General features: G+C 56.6%; 1 protein-coding gene across 2 annotated transcripts in view; it reads right to left on the reverse strand.

The window, feature by feature from the left end:
• Positions 1-3,658: 3,658 nt before the first annotated feature.
• WARS1 (tryptophanyl-tRNA synthetase 1) overlaps positions 3,659-20,705 on the reverse strand; it is a 31,514-nt gene continuing 14,467 nt past the window's right edge. For both annotated transcript variants that reach the window (XM_046647414.1, XM_046647415.1), the window contains 7 exons: positions 18,936-19,055; positions 18,216-18,398; positions 12,584-12,684; positions 10,634-10,746; positions 10,254-10,427; positions 6,066-6,206; positions 3,659-4,892 (listed from right to left, as the gene is read on the reverse strand). In XM_046647414.1, the coding sequence (XP_046503370.1) occupies positions 4,731-4,892; positions 6,066-6,206; positions 10,254-10,427; positions 10,634-10,746; positions 12,584-12,684; positions 18,216-18,398; positions 18,936-19,055 (994 nt within the window). In that variant the 3' untranslated portion in view covers positions 3,659-4,730. The remainder of the gene's footprint in view (positions 4,893-6,065; positions 6,207-10,253; positions 10,428-10,633; positions 10,747-12,583; positions 12,685-18,215; positions 18,399-18,935; positions 19,056-20,705) is intronic.

The raw sequence follows: 20,705 nt of genomic DNA on the forward strand, positions 1-20,705 counted from the left end.
CCCGTCAGCTGTCCGCGCGGCCCCCCTGCCAGCTCTCCACTGCCATCAGTGGGCTCTCACGCACTGTCCCTCGGACGCGGCACAGCTGGCCTCCCCACCAGACGATTCTGAGGTGCAGCTGTGTGGCTCCAGATGGTTCCCTGCACCGGCTGCTCTGAGAGGATACTGCTGGGACAGCCCTGGGGGTTCGGGGCGGGGTCTGGTCACCTACCCTCACTCTGCCTGTAGACCCAGGAGACTCAGCGGAGAGCTGTTGCCAATAAAACGTTTCTGAGGACGGTCAGTGGCGTTGCTCTGTGGTCTGTGGGGTTGGAGATGGTTCTGCCCCTCCGGCTCATCCTCAGAAGCCGAGCCCTCCCAGCCTGTGTGGGCAGCGCTCCCTGTGCGCAGCCGGGCGCAGTGAGGCCCAGCCCAGCGCTCTGGCTGCCTCCACTCCCTCGGCCTTTGGGGCTGCAGGCCTCGCCTGTGCGCTGAGCCCTGTCACAGGGGGCTGTTCCGAGTCCAGCATGATTCCTGCTCCCCTCCCCACCCCCATCCCAAAACCACCCCCTTTCTGAGCGAAACCGGGTTCTAGCCAGGTCCAGCCGGCTGCCCTGGCCCCTCCATTGCCCGGACACCTGGCTGTGAGCCGCCTTTCTATGGGGTCTGGGAGGAAGCAGGGGCTGGCATTGCTGAACACTGCTGGGCGCCAGGCACCTCACACAGGTTATCACAACAGCTTGATGCCAGTGAAGAAACAGCTCAGAGAGGGAGCTGGGCCTGCCCAAGGCCACACAGCAAGAAGAGCAGGGCGACTCGCGCCTGCACTTTGGAAGTTCTGGCCCTCTCCCTGGCACCACGAGGTTTCCAACAATGGGGGGCCATCGGGAGCCAGGGCTGGCAGGTCCAGCACGAACCTGCCAGGTCCCCACCACAGCAGCCCTCTGGTAAAGCCAGCTGACACCTACCTCGACTACACTCCCTGACTCACAGACACCGGCCTTCACTGCGTCTTTGGACAGAAGGACCTCCAGCATTTTGGCCAAACAAAACTCCCAGAACACCTGGGTGGACCTCCCCTCCCAGCCTGCTCCAGTCATACTGACCCAAATATTCCCTAACACTCTGCGCGCTCTGCCAGGAATGCCCTTCCCCCTCTTCTGCCTGGCTAACTCTGCTTCCTAAGCATCACCTCTTCCAGGAAGCTCTCCCTGCCTGACCACCAGGCCACTTTTAGGTGTCTCCTGCTCTGCTCCCCCGGGGCCCTGGTTCATCGTCTGGTCATCCATCTGTACCCCCGGCCCCTATCCCACCCAAGACTGTGAGCTGCCAAGGGCAGCGGGTGTCTGATTTGGAGTACACCCAGCTCAGGGCCTGCACAGGGTGGGTGCTCAGGGGGTGTGGAATGATGCACTGATCAGTGAATGAGTGAATGAAGTCCTGCAGTAGATTCCTGGAGTTCATCGAGCTTGGAGGTAAAGATGCTGAGCTGTTCTGGCCAGGTGCTGGGAAAGGGGTGTCAGCTGACAAAAGGTTTCAGTAGTTCACCAAAACCCCAAGGGGCTGGCCCGGTGGTGCAGTGGCTAAGTGCGCATATTCTGCTTCGGTGGCCTGGGGTTTGCTGGTTCGGATCCCAGGTGCAGACACGGCATCGCTTGGCAAAAGCCATGCTGTGGTAGGCGTCCCACATATAAAGTAGAGGAAGATGGGTGTGGATGTTAGCTCAGGGCCAGTCTTCCTCAGCAAAAAGAGGAGGATTGGCAGCAGTCAGCTCAGGGCTAATCTTTCTCAAAAAAAAGAAAAACAACAAAAAGACCTGACTGTGCGTCCACTTTTGGTCGGAAGCCCACTAGAACACCCACTGGCCTTGGAGGAGTTCCTGCTCTGCTGATGTGGACAGGAGGGCAGGGACCATCGGGCACTGAGCAGCTGGCCTCGCCCATGTTGGGGAAGTGGCTTTGCAGAAGGCTGGTGCCGCCTGTCTCTGCAGCCTCTTGGTGGCAAGGCCCTCCCAGCCCCCTCTTCAGAAATGGGGAGGTGAGGGGGTGCCCAGAGTCACACCGTCGGGGACAGCTGGGGCTTCCCTCTAAACAGGGCCGCCGCAACAAGGTCCAGGCTGCACTTGAAACTTCAGAGGGGAGATAAAGGGCGCACCGAAGGGCTCCCACAGCCGTGAGCTGACCGGAGAGGCATCAGCCTCTGGGAAGGCGGAGAGCCGCTGTTCGATGTGGCAGGCGTGGGGAGCTCAAGTGCTGTCCTGGACTGTGCACCCCTCTGACTGCTCGGCCACCCTTCCCCCGCTCCCCCTTGGGCTCTCCAAGGTGTGCTCTTCGCATCGTCCCTGGGATGCAGCTCGACTGGTCTCCCCACCAGGCTGGGGGATGGGGCACAGCAGGGCCTGACGAGTGGACATTAACAGTCAGAGCTCTTCCGGCAGAAGACCTCCCGCCTCACCCCCAACAGCGGCTGGGCTGTCGTACCTGTCCATCCTGATCCAGGGGCTCTCTCAGGGACCTTTAAGAACTCGCTGGTTTTTAGCAAAATGTGGGGCGTGGGAGGGTCCATGGCCCTTGCCAGCAATGACCTTGGGGGAGTCACCTGACCTGTGACCCAGGACACTGCTCCCAAGACCCAAACACGAGGCGTCATTGGTCTGGTTTTACAGGGGAGGGACGGGTCCTGAGAGGTTAAGTGACTGGCTCCAAGTCACGCAGCTGACACAGGAGGAGCAGGCGTGTTTGGGGCCACAGCCCCTCCTTTCCACGGCCCCCACGATGATGCCCACTCCACCCCGGGCCCTGTGGCTGGGGGACGGCAGCAGCAGCAGCTCTGCCCCCGAGGACTCCACGTGGCCCCTCGCCATATCTGCACACTTGTGCCTGCGATGAGGGTGCCGTGGAGCAACAGGTTGCATTTGTTAGTTGCGCAGGGCCACGCAGCCTCGCCATCCTCTGTAGGTGGCTAACCTGCACGGCCACAGCCAGCCAGGTGAGCAGGGGCTGGGGGCTGAGCCAGGGGAGCTGAGGCCGAGAGAGGAGACGCTGACGAGGTCACGATGCATGCTCGTACCCCAGCGCCTCCTGGGGGAGCCCTCAGCCCGTTTGTAGAACAGCCCCTCTGTGTGTGTGGAAACCAGAACAGAAGAGCCCGGACAGGCCTGCTCTGTCACAAACTCACTGTGTGGCCTTGGACAAGTCACATTGCCCTCTCCTAAGCCTCAGTTTCCCCACTTGCAAAATAAGAATGGGTGGGCAGAGTGGGCCCAAGGCTCCATTACAGCTGGGCCTCTGCTCTGGGCCCCATGGAACGGGCCGGCCCAGCTCACAGCCTGGCTCCGTCACTGCCACCTCTGACCACCCCACGGCCGGCTCCCTAATCCGCAAAATGAGGACATCTGCTTGCATTCTCCATGGGCTGCTGGCAATGTTGAGTGAGGTGAGAGCCAGCCCCAGGGAGGCAGGTAAGGGCTGCCTGCTGCCCAGCTGGCTCCCGGAGCCTGTAGCTCAGGGCCATGGGGGCTCCAGGACAGTGTGTCTCCAACCCACAAGCATCCCCACGGGGCGCAGTAGACTCGGGCCATCCATGGAGGGGCCGCGGCTCTCACCAGCAGGCGCAGCCCAGCCCTGGGCCTGAAGCAGGCCTCTGCCCCCTGTAGCCTGGGACAGAACACAGAAACACAGGCGGGACCAGAGGAAGTTTATTTATACCAATGAGCAACACAAGGGCGAAGCACTCAGGAGTGGACCCTGCGACTCCAGGAAGGACACCTCAACCAAGGGCTTTCCCTGAGGTATGTCTTCGGGTTTTCCAAAACTACACATGGTGCACAATTCAGCGGGCCTCCCACAGATGCACTGCTGAGGGCCTCAGGGAGGGGCTGCTGTGCGCTTTCTGGCTACGTCCACCCACCGGGGGACACGGGCCGGGCACTGCTCTGTGCAGACAGACTTCCATGCCAGTCAAGTGTCAAAACAAAAGCATCTGCAGAGGCAGCAAACCCGCAGTGCCTGGCTCAGGTGGAGCAAAGCGCCGTCGGTTTCCAGACCGGAGTGTCCAGCATTATTTGGTGGAAACAAAACATGAGTGTGTCCAGGGAAAAGAGCATGATTTCTGGAGTGGAGAACATGCATGGTCTGGAGTTCTGTAAATAAACTGGAAAGTTTCACCAACAAAAGACTCAATTTAATAAAAACTGGCCCACTCTGGCCAGTACTCAATGCTCAAAGCAGCTTTCAAACTGGGAGATCTCACGGTCAAACAGAGAGCAAAGTGTTCAGCTGGCAATGTGGTTTATTTTTTGGAGCACGGGCTGAGATACATCTTGTGCTCGTTGGCACCCCCACATTAACTTTTCGAAGCACTTTCTAGTTTGATGACAGGCACAGACCACACAGGCTTTTAGGGAGAAGGTTTTGAGAGTATATTTGGAACTGTCGGATGCTTTCCAATGGAAGTGGGGCTGGGGACTAGAACAGGCTGGCCGATGGACACCTGGCCGAGGGCGCCACATCCCTGGGCTGCTCTGGGGGAGAGACTCCAGCTGGACCAGTCTGTCTGACCACACGACGTCATCTGGCACCATCCTCCCACAGGGCTGTGCTCACAAGCGACAGAAAGGATGATGTTCACAGAAGAGGCAGTACTGACACGCACACACGGCCTGCAGACCGCAGGTCAGCAATCACCCCGGGGCAGAGCCTAAGGGGCGTGGCGAAGCAATTAAGCTGGGGTATGTGGCCATAAAACGAGTGTTACTGAAAGTCATAGAACAGCTTCCGGGGACTCATGAACTCCTTCACGACCTCGTCCGTGACCTCCTGGCGCCGGGCCTGGTGCTCGGCGACCAAGGGCTGCAGAACCTCGATGAGGATCTTCTTGAGGTCGCCGGTGAGCAGGGCTCCACTGGTGTAATCCTGCCCGGGGGAGACCACAGTGAGACCCACCTGGCACCCTGGGCACCTCCCTCCTCTGGGCAGCCAGCAGCCCCCACAACCACCCCCCTACCCAGAGCCTGGTGTATGGGCGGCGCCCAGAAGTGCAAGAACGTGCACCTTACACTACACTCTTCTTGAAATGACTAGACCCTGGCTCTGATGAGAAGCTGTGACCTGCTCTACATGGTGGAAGGGACAACAGGAAGTGTCACCCGCAGCCGCCCGCCTGCCCGGCCTGGTTGCGCTCCGAGCACATGGACAAGTGATTGCTCCCTTCAGCCCCTCCGGCTGCTCTAAAACCTTTGCAGGATCTTCTTTTGTTTTCTGACTGTGGGAGTAACATGTACTTGTGGCACAAATTTGATCAAGTACCCGAGCCACAAAGCGGCAGCAAGTCAAGGGGGCCCCTGGTGCAGCCAAGACTGGGTGGCAGGAGGGCCCTGCTAACGTGATGGCGTGTTTTCTTCTACCTTTGTCCCCATGCATTTTATTCAGACATAGTTGACTGCGCTGCATGTCCAATCTGGGACCCTGTCGCCACTGTCCCAGGCATATTACTCTTGTCACTACAACCTCACGCCTGCGGACTCATCACCTGTGACAACTGGCTCACGTCTCCTCTGCTGTGTGGATGGAGTCTGTCCTGAACCTGCTGCTGTCATCATTCGTAGTCTATGTATGGAGAGCTCTCTCTTATTCAAGATGAGCTCCTCGGGAGAGGTCCCAGGAAGTGGGAAACCTGAGGCACAGTGCGCACGGGAAGCTGCTGGGCGAGGGCCTGGGCCTGGACACCCGCACCCCGCCAAGCTTCGGAGCGTCTGCTTCATGACAGGGAGACCCCAACCCGTTGACTCGGGGCACTGCTTCGGCTGTGACAGTGTCTTGTTTTAACTGATATTTCTCTGACCACCAGAGAGATTAAGCTGTTCTGTGGCTACTCAACAGTATTCGTACTTTCTCTCTGTGCGCCACCTGCTCACGCGGCTCCTGGCACACTACTAGCGACGCGATCGACCTACTCAATCTTCATTTCCTCTCAGCTGAGCACCAGCTCTTAAGGCCCAGGCATGGAGGAAGCTCTGATGCCCCTAACGTGGCTGCTAGAACCTTCCAGGCCCGTGTGAGGGGGCTGGGGGCCAGCCCCTGTCTCACCTTTCTGATCTGCTCGAGCCTGTCGTCGTCCTCGAGGAAAAAGGTCAGGTACATGAAGGACACATCCACGTCGCAGTTGCCCCCAAACTGCCTGTGCTCCTCGACAGTGTCTCTGCCTCCAGAAAAGGCGTGCTTGTTGACCTGCAGCAGCCAGAGGACACGGACGTGCGAGTCAGCCCAGCCCCGCGGGTACAGACTGGCTGAGCCCATGCGGAGAGGCCGGGGACTGCTTTCTACCCCGCTGGAGCCCGGGCAGGGGCGGCCGAGGCTCACGGACAGTGGGAGGCGCCCCCTCAACGGCTCCTTCCTGCCAGGCCTTGGGGTGAGCGGCACTGGGGCTCCCCACAGCAGGGGGGGCAGACTCGCCTTGAAGCACCCTCTCCCCGGAGACACAGAGCAGAGGTGGGAAGCCAAACTCCAGCTGTGTGAAGTTTGAGGGAAACGTCCTACAGTGTTCTCGCGACAACCTTCAGAAAGAGGAAGAACACGAGCCAGCCTCAGAGTCACAGAGACAACGAGCAGGGGCGCTGCCGCCCGGGGCAGGCGTGCTGGTGACAGAGGGTGGAGAGCAGCCCCAGGCAGCGCGAAGGCTGCTGCCTTCTCCCAGGAAAGGAGAAGCGGCTGCACAAGGATACGGCTCGTAAGGGAACGCAGAAGCCACGGAAGGGGCAGAGGGAGCCAGGGGCGGCAGTGGGGCCCCATCTGAAGACATGCAGCCTCAGGCGCTGACGCCGGGAGGACTCAGACGCTGAGAGAATGGTTTTCAGGAACCACTGAAGATAATCTTGGAGAAATCAGGGCCAAGAGACGAGAGAAGAAAAGCCAAAAAGGACAAAGTTCTTCCACGTTCTTTCTGCGAGGATTTGAGAAACCTCCTAGGTGCAAACATCACCCTAATTTTAATTCTGATGTGGAGTCAATGACTTCTAAGTTGAGACGTTTATAAGTCTCCCCAGCAGGACCCCAGGGCAGATTACTAACTGGGTACTTGGGGTGGTCTGGAAGCAGCAGGGCACGCCAGGGGCAGAGGTCGTCAGGCGCGAGCGAGATCAGGGAACCCATCTCCTGTTGGAGGGTGCCGCCAGGGGCTGCCAGGGAAAGCGGAAGGTGCCCGGCACTTGGGCAAGGCCCTGCACAGAGAGAAGTTGGTGACAGGTGGCCACCACTGGGTGGGCCAGGGCAGGAGGAACAAAGATAACAAGTCTCAACTTCCCTTTCCTCAACAAAAAAAGAGCAAGTTACAAAAGAGAATCAATGTATGCAAACTGCAAAAACTGTGGAAAACACAAGATAACCAGAAAGAAGAGAAAACCACCTTGTATGAGGCTCTCCTGAGGTCTGTGCGCCCTTGGGCAGGCACACTGTCTGGCGGAGTCGCCGTTGTGCGGTGGCCCACCGGCATGGGCAGCTTCCTGGGCGCAGATCCCTGGCCAGGGAGCCAGGGCCTCAGGGCAGGTGCCCCAGTGCCAGGAGGGAAGTCTTGAGGACAGTGTCCCAGGCTGCAGGGGTGGTTCTAAAGGCTATGCAGGGGCCCGGGGACAGTCCACAGCCCTTGTCTGAGAGGAGGACGGGGAAGTGCGTGTCTGCGGCTTATTTCCAAGATGTGTGGGCACCGCCCACCACCACACATCACTTTTCCCTGGCAGACCCCTTGTCCAGTGGTGGCCCACAGCAGACTTGCCACTGGTGGTGGCTGCTACCATTATTACAAATATTTAATCCCCAACGACCTTGGTATTGCCATCTCCACTTTATAAGTGAAGAAAACGAGGCGCAGAGTGTCAAGAAGCTGTGGGCTGCGGCAGCGAGAGGCGGAGCCTGGCAGATCCTCCTGGCATGCCCAGGCTTTCAAAGGCTTCCAGGAGCAGCTTAGGTTGGCCTGGTGTTGGACCTGGCCAGTCCCCAGAGATGCTGGGGCCTAACTTACAGGAAATCAGCAGGACAACGGGTTTGAGTTAGAGTGGACAGCAGTCTTGGTGGTGGGGCTGGCGGGATCCAAAATGACAGAAGCAGGTGAGAGGCACCACCGAAACCAGTGTGACTCAGTGTAAGAGGAAGCGATGCCAAGAGGGGACATCGGGGCGGTGGGACGAGGACTTGATCAACCACCAAGCTCCAAGAGCTAGCGAGCTTTGGCTGCTACCATCCAGTGGGATGGCTGAGCTGGTCCCCAGGGGCCCCAGACCCAGGGCGGGGATGGGCCACAGGACCTCTGACCCTGGAGCTGGAGGTGAGCCCTGGGAGCGGGGTACTAAAGGGGTCCTGTGATCAGAAATCACGAGTGTGGCCAGGCTGGCAAACTGCATTACAGACATTCGTCCTGGCGGCAGAGATGCCACCCTTCCAAGGCTGCCTGCGGAGGTCTGGCTGGGCTCTCACGGGCCCGTGCAATGGCCTGCGGGAGGCTTGTTTTGGCCTGCACTACAAAGAAACTGCCCAACTACTCACTTGTTGAACTAAAATCTTAAATTTGGACAGCACTGTGCAGTTTACAACCACTTTCTCTATGTGTTCTCACGTAAGCCTCAAGTCTATGAAGCCAGCACAGCTGCTCCCACTTCACAAATGACACCTAGAGAGCCAAGGTCACTGGCCAACAGCAGGGAAGTGGCAGGGCCCAGATAAGCCAGGCCCCGACTCTGGGCCGCAGAGGCCGTGCAGGGCGGAGCCGGGTGGCGGAGCTGCCCCACTGCTTCCCAGCTTGGGGAATGGAGGAAAGCTGCCTGATCCTCGAGCCTTGACTTTCTTGCCAACCAAATGGACACAGCCCCCAGGGCGGCTGCTGGGACTCAATGAGATCCCAGGGGAGCAAGAGATCCCAGGGGAGCAAGGGCAGGTGAGCGGGGCCAGGCAGTGTGTCCCCGGCACAGCTGCTGTCATTCTTGGGAGGTGCTTGGCTGCTGTGGAGGTTCTGATTCTGGAGCGGAAGGTAGGCCTGGGGATTGAGAACGAGGGCCTGGCCTGCCCCACAGGCTCGTGACCCTGGTGGTCCTGCAGCCTGTGTGGTCCCTGACCTCACACTCACTGCTGGCCCCTAAGTCAATGGAGAATGCCCACAGCCATGAATGACTTCTTTAAAACAACTTCTCAAAACAAAACCAAACGACTTCTCTGCAGGAAGGAACTGGTGCTCCCCCGCCCCTCCTCTGCGCTCCAGAGCTACAAGTTCAGCCAGAAGTGAAAGGGAAAGAAAAAGCCCTGTTTACAGCAGCTTCCAACCGAGGGCTGGAGAGGTGGCGGCGGCCGTTTCCTGGATGAAAGTTTTGGTATTATGGGTTTCCCCCGCTGTTAACCAGAACCTGCTGGGGGCTTTCCAGAAGGGTCAGGGCTCGGGGAGTGACCCAGATGGTTGCATTACATGCCTCAAATACAGTTTATGTCACTCCTACTGTAATCTTCCAACCCGCGAACACACACTCGGTTCCAAATAAAATGTCAAGAGCTTTGCTCGACAGCGAGGGGAGTGTCCGTACACTCGCACTTCAGTGCTGAGCAGCCGAAGTGCAGCCCTGACAAACAAGGAAGTTCAACGCCTGTCCTGAGTTTCTCTGGTGAGTTGACCAATATTTACTGAGCACCCAGAGCACGCCGGCCGGGCACAGCACTCCCCAGCCAGACACGACCGTCCTGTCAGAGGACACGTCGCTGCATCTCAGCGAGAACTCTTGGCCCCAAAGCCCCACCTTGGGAACGGCTGCTCCGGGGCCAGCAGGGCACCCTGCTGGTTCCAGCGGCGGAAACTAGATCAAGCTGGCCCTCCTCCCTGGGCCTCATCTTCCTCATCGCTAGAAGGAACACACTATCTCCCGGAGAGAAACGAAAGCAGAAAACACCAGGGCCAGCTCCTGGAACACAGCCGGTGCTCAGAAGTGTCTGAACGTTTTTGCTATTGTTTAATCGTAACTTTAAACGAAACTGGCATGACTTTGCTTCCAGAGTAGAGGGTTGGTGAGAAAAGCAAAGCAAAAAAAAAACAAAACACAACACTAAAGTTTTGCCTAAACGAGAGGACACAAACAAAATGAATTTACCTTAAATCTGGGAACAGGGGCAGGCTGCCTCAAGCTGGCAGGGAGCGGGCCCTGGTCCTGGAATCCCAGGACGCCCAGAGGACAGCAGGGTGCGTGGGCGCCTCTCCCAGGCGTGGATCTGCTCGTGCGGGCTGCGCCTCTGCCCAGCCGTGCTCACCTTGTTTTTAATCTGCTTGGCCGAGTCCGTGAGGAAGATGGACGAGTTGGGGTCGCTGGCGCTCATCTTGGTCTGGGCGCCCTGCAGGGCGGGGAAGAAGGTCGAGTGCAGCAGGGCTGGTTTGGGGTAGCCGATCCTGGGGGCGACGTCTCTCGTCATCCTGAAGTAAGGATCCTGCGGGGAGAGGGGCCTTTGGAGGACAGCTGGAAGGAATGGGCCAGCCCTCAGCCCTGAGCAACACGCGAGGGCCTTCCCAGGAAGCTCCTGAGTCTCCAATTAGTGTAACGACTGATCCACCCCCCAACCCCCGGCCTCCCACTGCCAAGTGCGAGGAACCTCCTGCCACAGCCGGACTGAGAAACCCGGTGGTGCCTCCTGACCTGGTCAATGGCGCACGGGATGAGGCACTGGATGTCCGCCCTGTCCCGGAAGATCTGGGGGAAGGAGTTGCTGAAGGAGGGCGCCGCCTGGATGGCAGGAAAGCTGATCTTCCCTGAAAGCGAGGACAGAACATTTTCAGACGAGACCCGCTCCTGCTCCGGCTGTTAACCCAGGGAGAGTGACGCACAAAAGGAGGCTTTCTCCCCGTTAGAAAAGTTGTAATCACTAGAGAAAATCTGAAAACCACAGGAAAGTGGAAAGAAGAAGAAATCGACAGTCCCAGTTGGAGCCTCCTGTCGCCCATTGTTTTACTCCGCGCAGTCTGTGGCTACACTCGTCAGTCCCCTGCCCTCTTCCCCTTTGTGACGCCCACCCACGCTGCTGCCGAAGCGATCCCGACCCGGGAAAGTGCCGCCCTCTCCCCATCGGGCATGCAGGTGGTTCCTCCTCTTCAACCATCGACTATGACGGCTTAGTACACAAAACTGTTCCCAGCATTTTGGATGTTGTTGTTAATGCTGCTACTGCTACTTGCCTAGACCTGCAGAAGTGGACCCTTGACAAGGGGTGTCACAGCAGTCCACCCCAGCCGTGCTACTTGGGTTCTCGGCCGCCCAGGCGTCCCGGGCTCCCGGGGCTGGGCCGGCACGCACGCACGCACGCTCCAGCTGAGCTGGGAATGCAGCCCCAGCTGTGGTGAGTGCTGCCAGGTGAGCTCGGGGTGCTGCTTCTCCTCTCCCCTGAAAGTCCTGACCCTGTGAGGCCCTCTCCTAGCAGCTGTTTTCACCCCACTTCAGAAAGAGACACCCCATTTCTGGGTTCCTGTCTTCCTCTGGGGGACCAAGTGGATGGCTGCCCTTGCCACCAGTGCCCCCTTAAAGCACAGAGTGGCAGTGGCCATTCCCTGCAGGCGGGGGCCAGGCTCTGTGCTCAGGGCCCTCCCTGGGCTCCTCGACTCCTCACGACTCTACGAGAAGGCACCACCATCGCCCCCATTTTACACCGTGCACCTTCAGGCTCACTGACATGGCTTGCCAAAGCCAATACACAGCAAGCAGCTGGCTGAGCCGGGATTCAAACCCAGGTCTCCTGGCAGCAAACTGTGTGTGTACAGCTATTCGTTATGTCCACCGTCTCCTCACTCGCACGGTGCAGCCTCCACTGAGACAGCTTCCCTCTGCCAGCTGGGCCTCCAGGGACAGAGCCCTTTCAAAAGCACAGGGAGTGAATGTGACCGGGACGTCAGGCTTGTGGATGTGCCGAGCCTCCTGGCAGGGCCTCCCCGTGGCGTTTCTCTCCGCGTTTACACTCGCAGGCCCCTCCAGAAGGCCCTGGAGGGCACTCCCTCCCGCAGCCCAGTGGACACAGCCTGGGAGCTGCCCCAGGTGTGGGGGATTAGGAGACCCAGCCACCAGTCTCAAGGGTTGATTCTCAGCTCAAGGAGCTACGTTCTGAAAGGAGAGAAGGCCAACGCATCTGAAAGAGGCACAGAAATCTCTGGACAGGACATAAACATGCACAGGGCAGGAAAACATGAGCCTATGAGCTGGGGGCCAAGGGAGGGAGGGTGGGGTGGGCTCTGCGGGCCTCGAGTCAAGCCCCTTCTTCCAGATGGGGACACTGAGGTCCAGGGAGCCAATAATGGCATGCCAAAATCACCCATACTCTTTTCTTTCTTTCTTCTAAACCTTCAAATGGAGGACTGAGGAGAGGGACAGATGGTAACCTGAAGTACAGCTCCACGTGGCCCAGAAATGTGGCCGAAGGCATCATCCTAGCTTATTACGTTCTGGGAAAACCCACCTCTGGGTTTACTACTTGAAGAGACAAAGTGCACATGCTCCCATCTCAGTGACAGCTCGGCCAGAGATGCCACGTCCACCAGCCCAGCCTCCATGCTGCCACTCCTTTGTGATGGCCGTGGGGCGGGGCAGCAGCGGGCTCCTTACCGATGGAGTCACTGTCGGTGAAACCGAAGATGCCTTTCACTTGGTTGAAGGTAACGTGCTTCTGAATCTTCACCACGTTCCTGTAGAAGTCTGAACTTGACCTGCAAAGACATCAGAATCAAACCTCAGGTCCAGTGGGTGGCCTCCCGCTGAGGGCAAAGCAGCAGATGGGCAACCTCTGTGGACCAGATATGGGTGAGGACACGGATTGGGGAGGAAGGGGCCCAGCAGCCAGCAGTGGGCAAAGGTACCCGCAGCACGCAAAGTGGACGTGCCTTTAACAGCGGAGTGGACCGGGAAGGGTGGAAACCAGCGTGAAACCAACACAAGATTACCAGCCAGTGAGTCAAGAACACAACCAGATTCAGACCCAGCGGCTAACATGAAACATTTAATATTTAAATTCCGCCAGGGCCAATGGCTGAGTGTGCCATGGAGCTTCAAGTCTGGGAGCCACACGAAGCTTTTTGTCTGAGATGGACTGTGTTCGGTGTCATGGGAGACTACCTGCGACTTGATGCTAGATGGGGCATCTGGACAGAAACGACGGGTCCAGGAAGGAGGGTTTGTCAACAGGTCTGGGCCACAGCGGCTGGTTCAACAACCAGACTCTCTCTTCTGGATGGTAAGGGGGTGTGCACAGGAGGCCTGGATCTGTGGCAGCCATTCTGCTACCAGAGGGAACTAGGCTGAGGACAAAGCAAACATGGGGAGGGGGTAGAACCCAGAGTGGCTTCTTACACTGCATCTTTTGACTAATATATTCAGCAGCTTTATTCCCTACGCCTTGCCAAGTGTCAGGGACCATAAGGATGAAAAGGGAAGAGCAAGAAAGCTAACGTTTCCTAGTGTCTGCAGAGTGTGGCAGGAGCTGGGCTGAGCACCGCCAACACTGCCCTTCCAGGGGCATAGGCACTGCCCTTCCAGGGGCGGCTGCACCCCTACTTCACAAGAGAGGTGCCCGGTCACGTCGCAGAACTAGCGGGAACACGAGCTGGGATCCAAACCCAGGCGTGTCTGGCCCCAAGGCCTGTGCTTTTCTCACCACATCTCCCAGCTTCTGATGAGGTGAACACTTGGCCAAGGATGGACCACCACTGAATGTCTTTGGGCAGGCCGGTGAAAGCGTCGGGGTACAGGGACACTGGTGCCTGGGTCGGGGCAGCCAGGAGGCAGGGAGGCGTGTAAAGGCAGAGGCCACCACACCAGGGTCTGTTCTGAGTTGAGCAGACTCCCACTCAGCAGTGGGACATGGACAGGGACGGGAACGGGGACAGGGACAGGGACGGAGATAGGGACAGGGAAGGGGAGGGGGAGGTGGAGTCAGCTTTCCCTGAGCAGCTAGCCTGACTGCCCACCAAGCTCCAGCCCTGGGGCACTGGTCAGGATGGGAATAGTGCTACAGAGAGAAGACCAGAGAAGACACACCAGGAGCAACACGCAAGGTCTTCCCAGGCCGGGCCCGCTCAGTGCAATGGGAACAACAGAGAGCAGAGAGCAATGGGCGCCCGGAAAGGTGCCGGCCCTGCCGGCTGCCGAAACACGGTTGCTGGCACAGAGGGGTGGGTCTCCGCGGACAGCAGCAGCCTCATGCTGCTCACACTCGGCCAGGATAAGCAGCCGCCTGCCCCAGGGGCCAGCTAAGACTCCAGGCATCCCTAGGGTGGGGTAACCGTAAACCCTCCAGGGCAAATTGGCTGGGTGGGCCACACCCTTCTACCTGGGGTCACGCTGCACAACATGGTCCCCAAGGCCCCCATGAAGGAAAAATCTACAGTATCCCCAAACTCCTGGCTCCAGCTCGGGGGTGTTTGAGCAGTGTTTCTGAAGAAGACCACGTGGATCTTTCCTGGAGGATGGGTCACTTCCTTGGCCCGGCACTCCAGCTGCGCAGGCTGCTGGAGTGCAAGGCTGCACCCTGAGCAGCAGCCCTCCCCAGGAGGGACATCAGTTTCCCGGGCACGTGCCTGTCCCACGCAGAGTGACAGTGCCCGCACGCTGAGGCTTTGCCACTGGCGACAAGGAACAGACCTCGCTGCATCCCATAAATGATGACTGAACACAGTCTGCCCCTGGGGAGAACACCAGCCCTCTCACTCAGAGGACCTGACCCCACCCATCCCTTACACAGGCACCCAGAGACGGCTCACAGGGGGATAGGGATTAGACAGGGCCGTTCACCGGGCGCTCACCAGGCCAGGCACGGCTCGAAGCACTTCCCGGGCAGTAACCACGCAGGCCTCACAACGCCTGCAGCACAGCCACTGTTTCCTCCTGGCCGTGAGCCCCTTCCTCTGTCTTCCCACACTCACCATCACCCGTCCTAGTGTCTGTTACCTGCGTGACTCTCCCGTGAGAAGGTAACCTGACATGGCTGCTGGACAACTGTTCTGTCGGCTGCTGTATCCCCAGCACGTTGGCATCTAGTGGATGCTCGATAGATGCCTGTTGACTAACAAGCCGAGCCGAGCCGAGCTGAGCAGGCAGGCAGAGAGGAGGAAAGTCAGCGCTGAGTCCCAGTGAGTGGCGGTCAGGCCGTGAGCCCAGGCAGGGCCCTCTGCACCCCTCTGCTGGACAGCCTTGTACTAGTACCCATGCCCCACTTCACAGGAAAACGAGGTTCAGAGAAGTCCAGACTCGCCCAAAGGAACTATGCCAACCAGGTGCAGAGCTGGGTCTGCAGCGCCGGCTTCCAGACTGCCAGTGCAGCATCTTTGTCCCTTGTGCCTCCTGGCAGGGAGGACTCTCCGGGCCCACATGTGGGGCCAGAAACACGTGGGGGGACGGGGTGGAACCTGCTGCCTGCCAACGACTTCCTCCCCCACGGAGCCCTTGCCACATCCCTCCCACCCAAAGAGAGGGTGCAGGCTGGCTCTGCTGTGCCTCCAGCTCCTGAAGACCAGGAAGGGGCTCTGATAATCAAACATCTAGATGTTGAGTTAAATTTCAATGAAAAACTAAAATCCTCAAGTATTTAGAAGAAACTCAGGGTTTAACTTTTAAGTCTCGCCTAACCTTAGGTTCGAAATGAAATGCCTTTCTAAGAAGAGGGAGGAGAGACCCTTTGGTTTACACGTTTTCTGCTTTACTCCACGTTTGCAAAGAAAAAGGAAGTTCTCTTATACCTGTTAGAACGGCAAAAATAACCAAAACAAAAAGTGACAAATGTTGGAGAGGTTGTGGAGAAAAAGGAACCCTCACACACTGCTGGTGGGAATGCAAACTGGTACAGCCACTATGGAAAACAGTATGGAGATTCCTCAAAAAGTTAAAAATAGAAATACCTATGACCCAGCCATCCCACTACTGGGTATCTATCCTAAGAACCTGAAATCAGCAATTCCAAGAGTCCCATGCACCCCTATGTTCATCACAGCATTATTCACAATAGCCAAGACGTGGAAGCAACCTAAGTGCCCAGCAACTGATGATTGGATAGAGAAGACATGGTATATATACACAATGGAATACTACTCAGCCATTAAAAAGGACAAAGTCGTCCCATTCACAACAACATGGATAGACCTTAAGGGTATTATGTTGAGTGAAATAAGCCAGACAGAGAAAGACGAACTCTGTATGACTCCACTCACAGGTGGAAGTTAACATAGAAACGAAGTGAACTGATTGGTGGTGACCCAGGGAAAGGAGGGGTGGGGGGAGGGCACAAAGGGTGAAGGGGTGCACCCACAACATGACTAACAATAATGTACAACTGAAATTTCACAGGGTTGTACACTATCATAATCTTAATAAAAAGTTAAAAAAAAAGAAAAAAAAAGGAAGTTGTTGCTGAGCACAGGTGAAGATGTGAAACCTCAGGTACCAGGAAGAAGGCAGCCTGAGGAATGGCCGCCCAGACCCCGCGTTCTCTCAGACGTGCCGAAAGCAGGTGGCTCACGTGGTGGGCTTTCCACGTGGACGGTTGGCAAGCTCACCCCCAGCCCACCACGGGCCGACCCACGGAGTCACCTTTGTGTTTTGAGAGTGTCCGTTTCTGCCCCCCACCAACGAAGTTCAGCAAGGCCGGGACTTGGTGCGCTCACTGCTGTGCTCTCAGGGCTGGAGGCCACAGGCAGCACTCCGTGACTGTGTGTCTTACCGACCCAGGGGGACAGGGCCACCCCCACACTGCACCACATGTAGCTGAGGTGGAGCCTGGGCTGCTGGGGGAACAAAGGGGTCATCTAAGCCTGGCTGCAGGTGGGAGAGCTCCCAGGAAAAGGTGACGCTTGATGGCGTGTTTGGAAGAAGGTGGAGGGCTCCCCTGAGCCGGGAGTGGTGGGTCATGGAGGGGAGCTCTGGCAGAGGAGAGCACAGACAAAGGTGGGGATGTGGAACTGGAAACTGTCCCACCTAGAAGAGGTGGCAGAGACACCAGAGAGGAAGAGGCCAGATCACAAACTGGCTTGTGTGCTAAGTGGAAAGTGAGAACTTCATCCTGATGATGGAGAAGCGGGAAAGGAGTGAGTGGGGGACGAGACCCAGTCTGCGTTTACAGAGGGCGCTGGCTGGTGGGGGACCAGAGGCCGTGAGAGGCCTCGGGGGGGGTGGCAAGAGGTTGCACAAAAAGGTGCCAGTGACTGGGCAACACCAGGGCTGCCCTGTCCTAAAACGAGCAGCAGAACCCATGCTGTGTCTGTGGGTTCAAGCAGCGGGATCCGGTCACTTCAAGGAACAGGGGGAGAGAAATGAAATAGAGAGCCATGGAAATGGTAACAATGACGACATCGACGGCCACTCCAAGCCAGGCCTACTTCCTTCCTTCAAAGACCAGGTTTCTTCAAGGTCACCTCGGTGCCTCCATGCCCACAGGGCAGTAACAAGAGAAGTGATTACAAACCTAATAGGTAAAACTAGGAAATCAATTCATTACTGGCCAGCGGAAAGGCCAGATTTTGTATTGGGGCACCTAGTTCCCTAAGGCTTCAGTGCGTATAAAGGGAACACTGGGGAGGCGGGGACAGGAAGGTCCCCTGCACTCGCTCACACACAGCACCCCGCGCCCTCCCCGCCCAGCCTGGCCTGCGAGAACCCTCAGCCAGCAGGGCCAGACTCCACACGGTGAGACGGAGTGTCCACATGAATCCCTTCTCGGGGACCCCCTGTGCCTCGAGGGGAGCGTCTTGTCTTCGGTGGTCAGCGGATGCTGGCTGAGCTGAACGGCATTCTTCCCGGCGCAGCTGACACAGTCTTACGTTTCTGACATACTTCTTGGTAGGCACTTGGGATGAAGTTCAAGACTTCAGAAGGGTAAATTCAAGGATTTTCACATTGAAATATTTGGCCTATTAAGTGGTTGATTTAAAAGCTAGACTGTGAGGGAACTGTGCAACCAGGGAGTCTTTTCTCTGAGGAAAAAGGTCCACTGGGAAAGAGAACGAGACCTAACTTGGCGAGGCTGACAGCCCGGAGAGACACTGAAGTGTCAAAGTATTTCTCTGTCACAGGCTGAGCATGGACATCTTAACTGGTTAATGAACCCAGTAAACCAGATCATAATGTTTAAGAAAGGGAGAAAAACATTTACGAGGCCTCAAGATCATTCCAGATGTTTCAGATTTGTCTATGGTCATGAAGACTTGCTACCTGCATCCAATTATCTAAAAGGCACCAAAAGTTTTCTTCTTACCCCATGTACTCAAGGTCAGAGAAGATGAAAGTCTTCTTGATGTCAAAGCCGCAGGCGATGATGTCCTTGGCGTTCTCCACGGCATAGCCATAGGCCTGGTCCAGGGTCAAGTCCTTCCACAGGTACTTCTCATCATCCGTCATCTGGATGACCAAGGGCACGTTGAACACATCCTGCAGCCACCTAACAGACACAGAGGAAGAAGGCTGACACCTCATTTCCCCTGAAGAAAAGTGCCATTTTGCATCTGAAAACACAGTTCCTGTAACAAGGTGTGTCAAAACTCCTTGTCCACAAAATCGCAGGATCTTGCTGACAGCGAGAAGGGCTATTTCTGTTTACTAACGCAGAGGGCCCTGCACATGGGCTCCGTGCCCGCTGCTTCACACCCTTGATTCTGAAGCCATACAATACTTTATGAGGCAGGTATTATTATTTCCCTCCTGCAGATGCAGGAACCAAGGCCCAGAGAAGGAACTCTCCTATGGTCACAGAGACAGGGAGAGGAGGAAACAGGTCTGTGCTCTCTCCATCACGCCGTGTCCCCCTAAAGCGACGCCAGGAACAGAGTGAACAGAAGCCACAAAGGTGCCAATTCCCTAGGACCTTGGTTGCTCAGCAAACACGAACTAGTACTATCTGGTCAGTTCTAGACACGGTTTACAACTAACATTCCCGATTCACTAAAAGGTGGGGAAAGTCATATGATGCAATACTTACTTGGTAAAAATAAAGGGGATGAGGTGGCCTAGATGCATTGCTTCAGAAGAGGGGCCCCTGCCCGTGTACAGATAAAACGGCTTTTTGTTTTCGTAGGCATCAAGAACTTGATTCATATCTCTAAAGGAAAAAGGAGAAAAGGAAACAGTGTGACTTTAGAGAAAAAAATCCAGGTGCTAATGCTCATTTGGGAATGACGAAGAGACGAAACAACATGGAGAAGAACTAGTTTGTCACCCTTGGTGCTATGCTATCAAAACAGCAAGAAACTTCTACTGAAATGCTTTCTCCTCTGATAGTTTTACATGCAGGTTTGGAATAAAGGGGCTTTTATGACGAAGATTAGCCCTGAGCTAACATCTGCTGCCAATCCTCCTCTTTTTGCTGAGGAAGACTGGCCCTGAGCTAACATTCATGCCGCCCATCTTCCTCTACTTTATATGTGGGACGCCTGCCACAGCATGGCGTGCCAAGTGGTGTGTAGATGCAGCCCAGGATCTGAACCAATGAACCCCGGGCCGCTGAAGCGGAGCGCCAAACTTAACTGCTGCACCACGGGGCCGGCCCCTGGAATAAAATTTTTACAAGACAGATATGGTTGGGCAGCCACTGGAACTCTTTGGGAATTCTTCCAACATCCACGTCGATACACCATCTGCTTTACACCTGCTTTCCTGGGAGTGACAGCAGGCCAACACTACACAATCTTTGTTTAGAATCACCCAGCCCTGAGACTCTGGAGCCCGGGCTGGGGAAGTCGCAGGGTTCCATACAGTCCTAACTTAGGGAGGGGAATACAGAACATCCCCAGGGAGTTTAGAGGTCCCCAGCTGGAGATCTGAGTTGGGCTCCCTGAGCCAGGCTGGGACCAGGTGTCTTCAAGTGGGAGTCATTCTGGAATCATCTGCCCTCCTCCAGGACCGGGGTCCACAGACAGTGCACACAGTCCCCCTTCCTGCTTGTGCATCAGAATCACCTGGCAGGCTGTTTCCACACCACATCTGCCCGCCCCTCTGGGTGTGAACACTGCCCCCCTAGGTGTGAATGCTCTTTGTTTCTGGGCAAAGTGTCCCAAAATAAAAGAGAGTGAGCCACCTTCCCCAGAGGTCTGGGAAGGAGAATCCACACAAGAGTAGTCTAGAAGTGACTTCTCCTCATGCCCCACGCCAGGGGCTGACAGTGCTCCTCTCTGGGCTGATAGGATTAGGGGTGTTCTGTTTTTTCGTGCTTAGCTTTGATTTTTCCCCCATGGAATGATCACACACTGCTTTTGAGATAAGGAAAGAATAAAAAACTTAATTACGGAAGGAACAAGTCCTTCTTCGGTTCTCACAATTAACCAAATCAAACTTTCATGGGCTTATAGAAGAGAAGAAAATGCAGCTGTGACACGAGCTGCTCTGGATGCCTTGTGGGGAGTCTCTGGGAACCGCGTGCCATCCTGGGGCGAGGCGTTCCTGAGAAAGGGGGGCAGGGAACTGACTGAGGTCCCATTCTGTTTCCAGCAGGGAAGCACCCAGCTGGGGCGGGGGCCCAGTCACGGTTCAGCACTTGCAGCTTGACAGTGGGTGGGAGATCTCATCTAATCCCCTATTTTACAGAAGATAAAATGAGACCAAGAGGCATTCTTAAATGTGAGAATGCCAAAAGCTTCAAGTCCTATGCCTCCCTAAGCCCAGAGCCTACAGGATGACAATAGTGAAGTAAACAAGCCACGAGGGCAGTGAGAACGATCAACCGTAAGCCGCTTGATGTGTGAAAACCCCACAC

The sequence above is a fragment of the Equus quagga genome, chromosome 20 (assembly GCF_021613505.1).
Source record: "Equus quagga isolate Etosha38 chromosome 20, UCLA_HA_Equagga_1.0, whole genome shotgun sequence".
Classification (NCBI taxonomy): domain Eukaryota; kingdom Metazoa; phylum Chordata; class Mammalia; order Perissodactyla; family Equidae; genus Equus; species Equus quagga.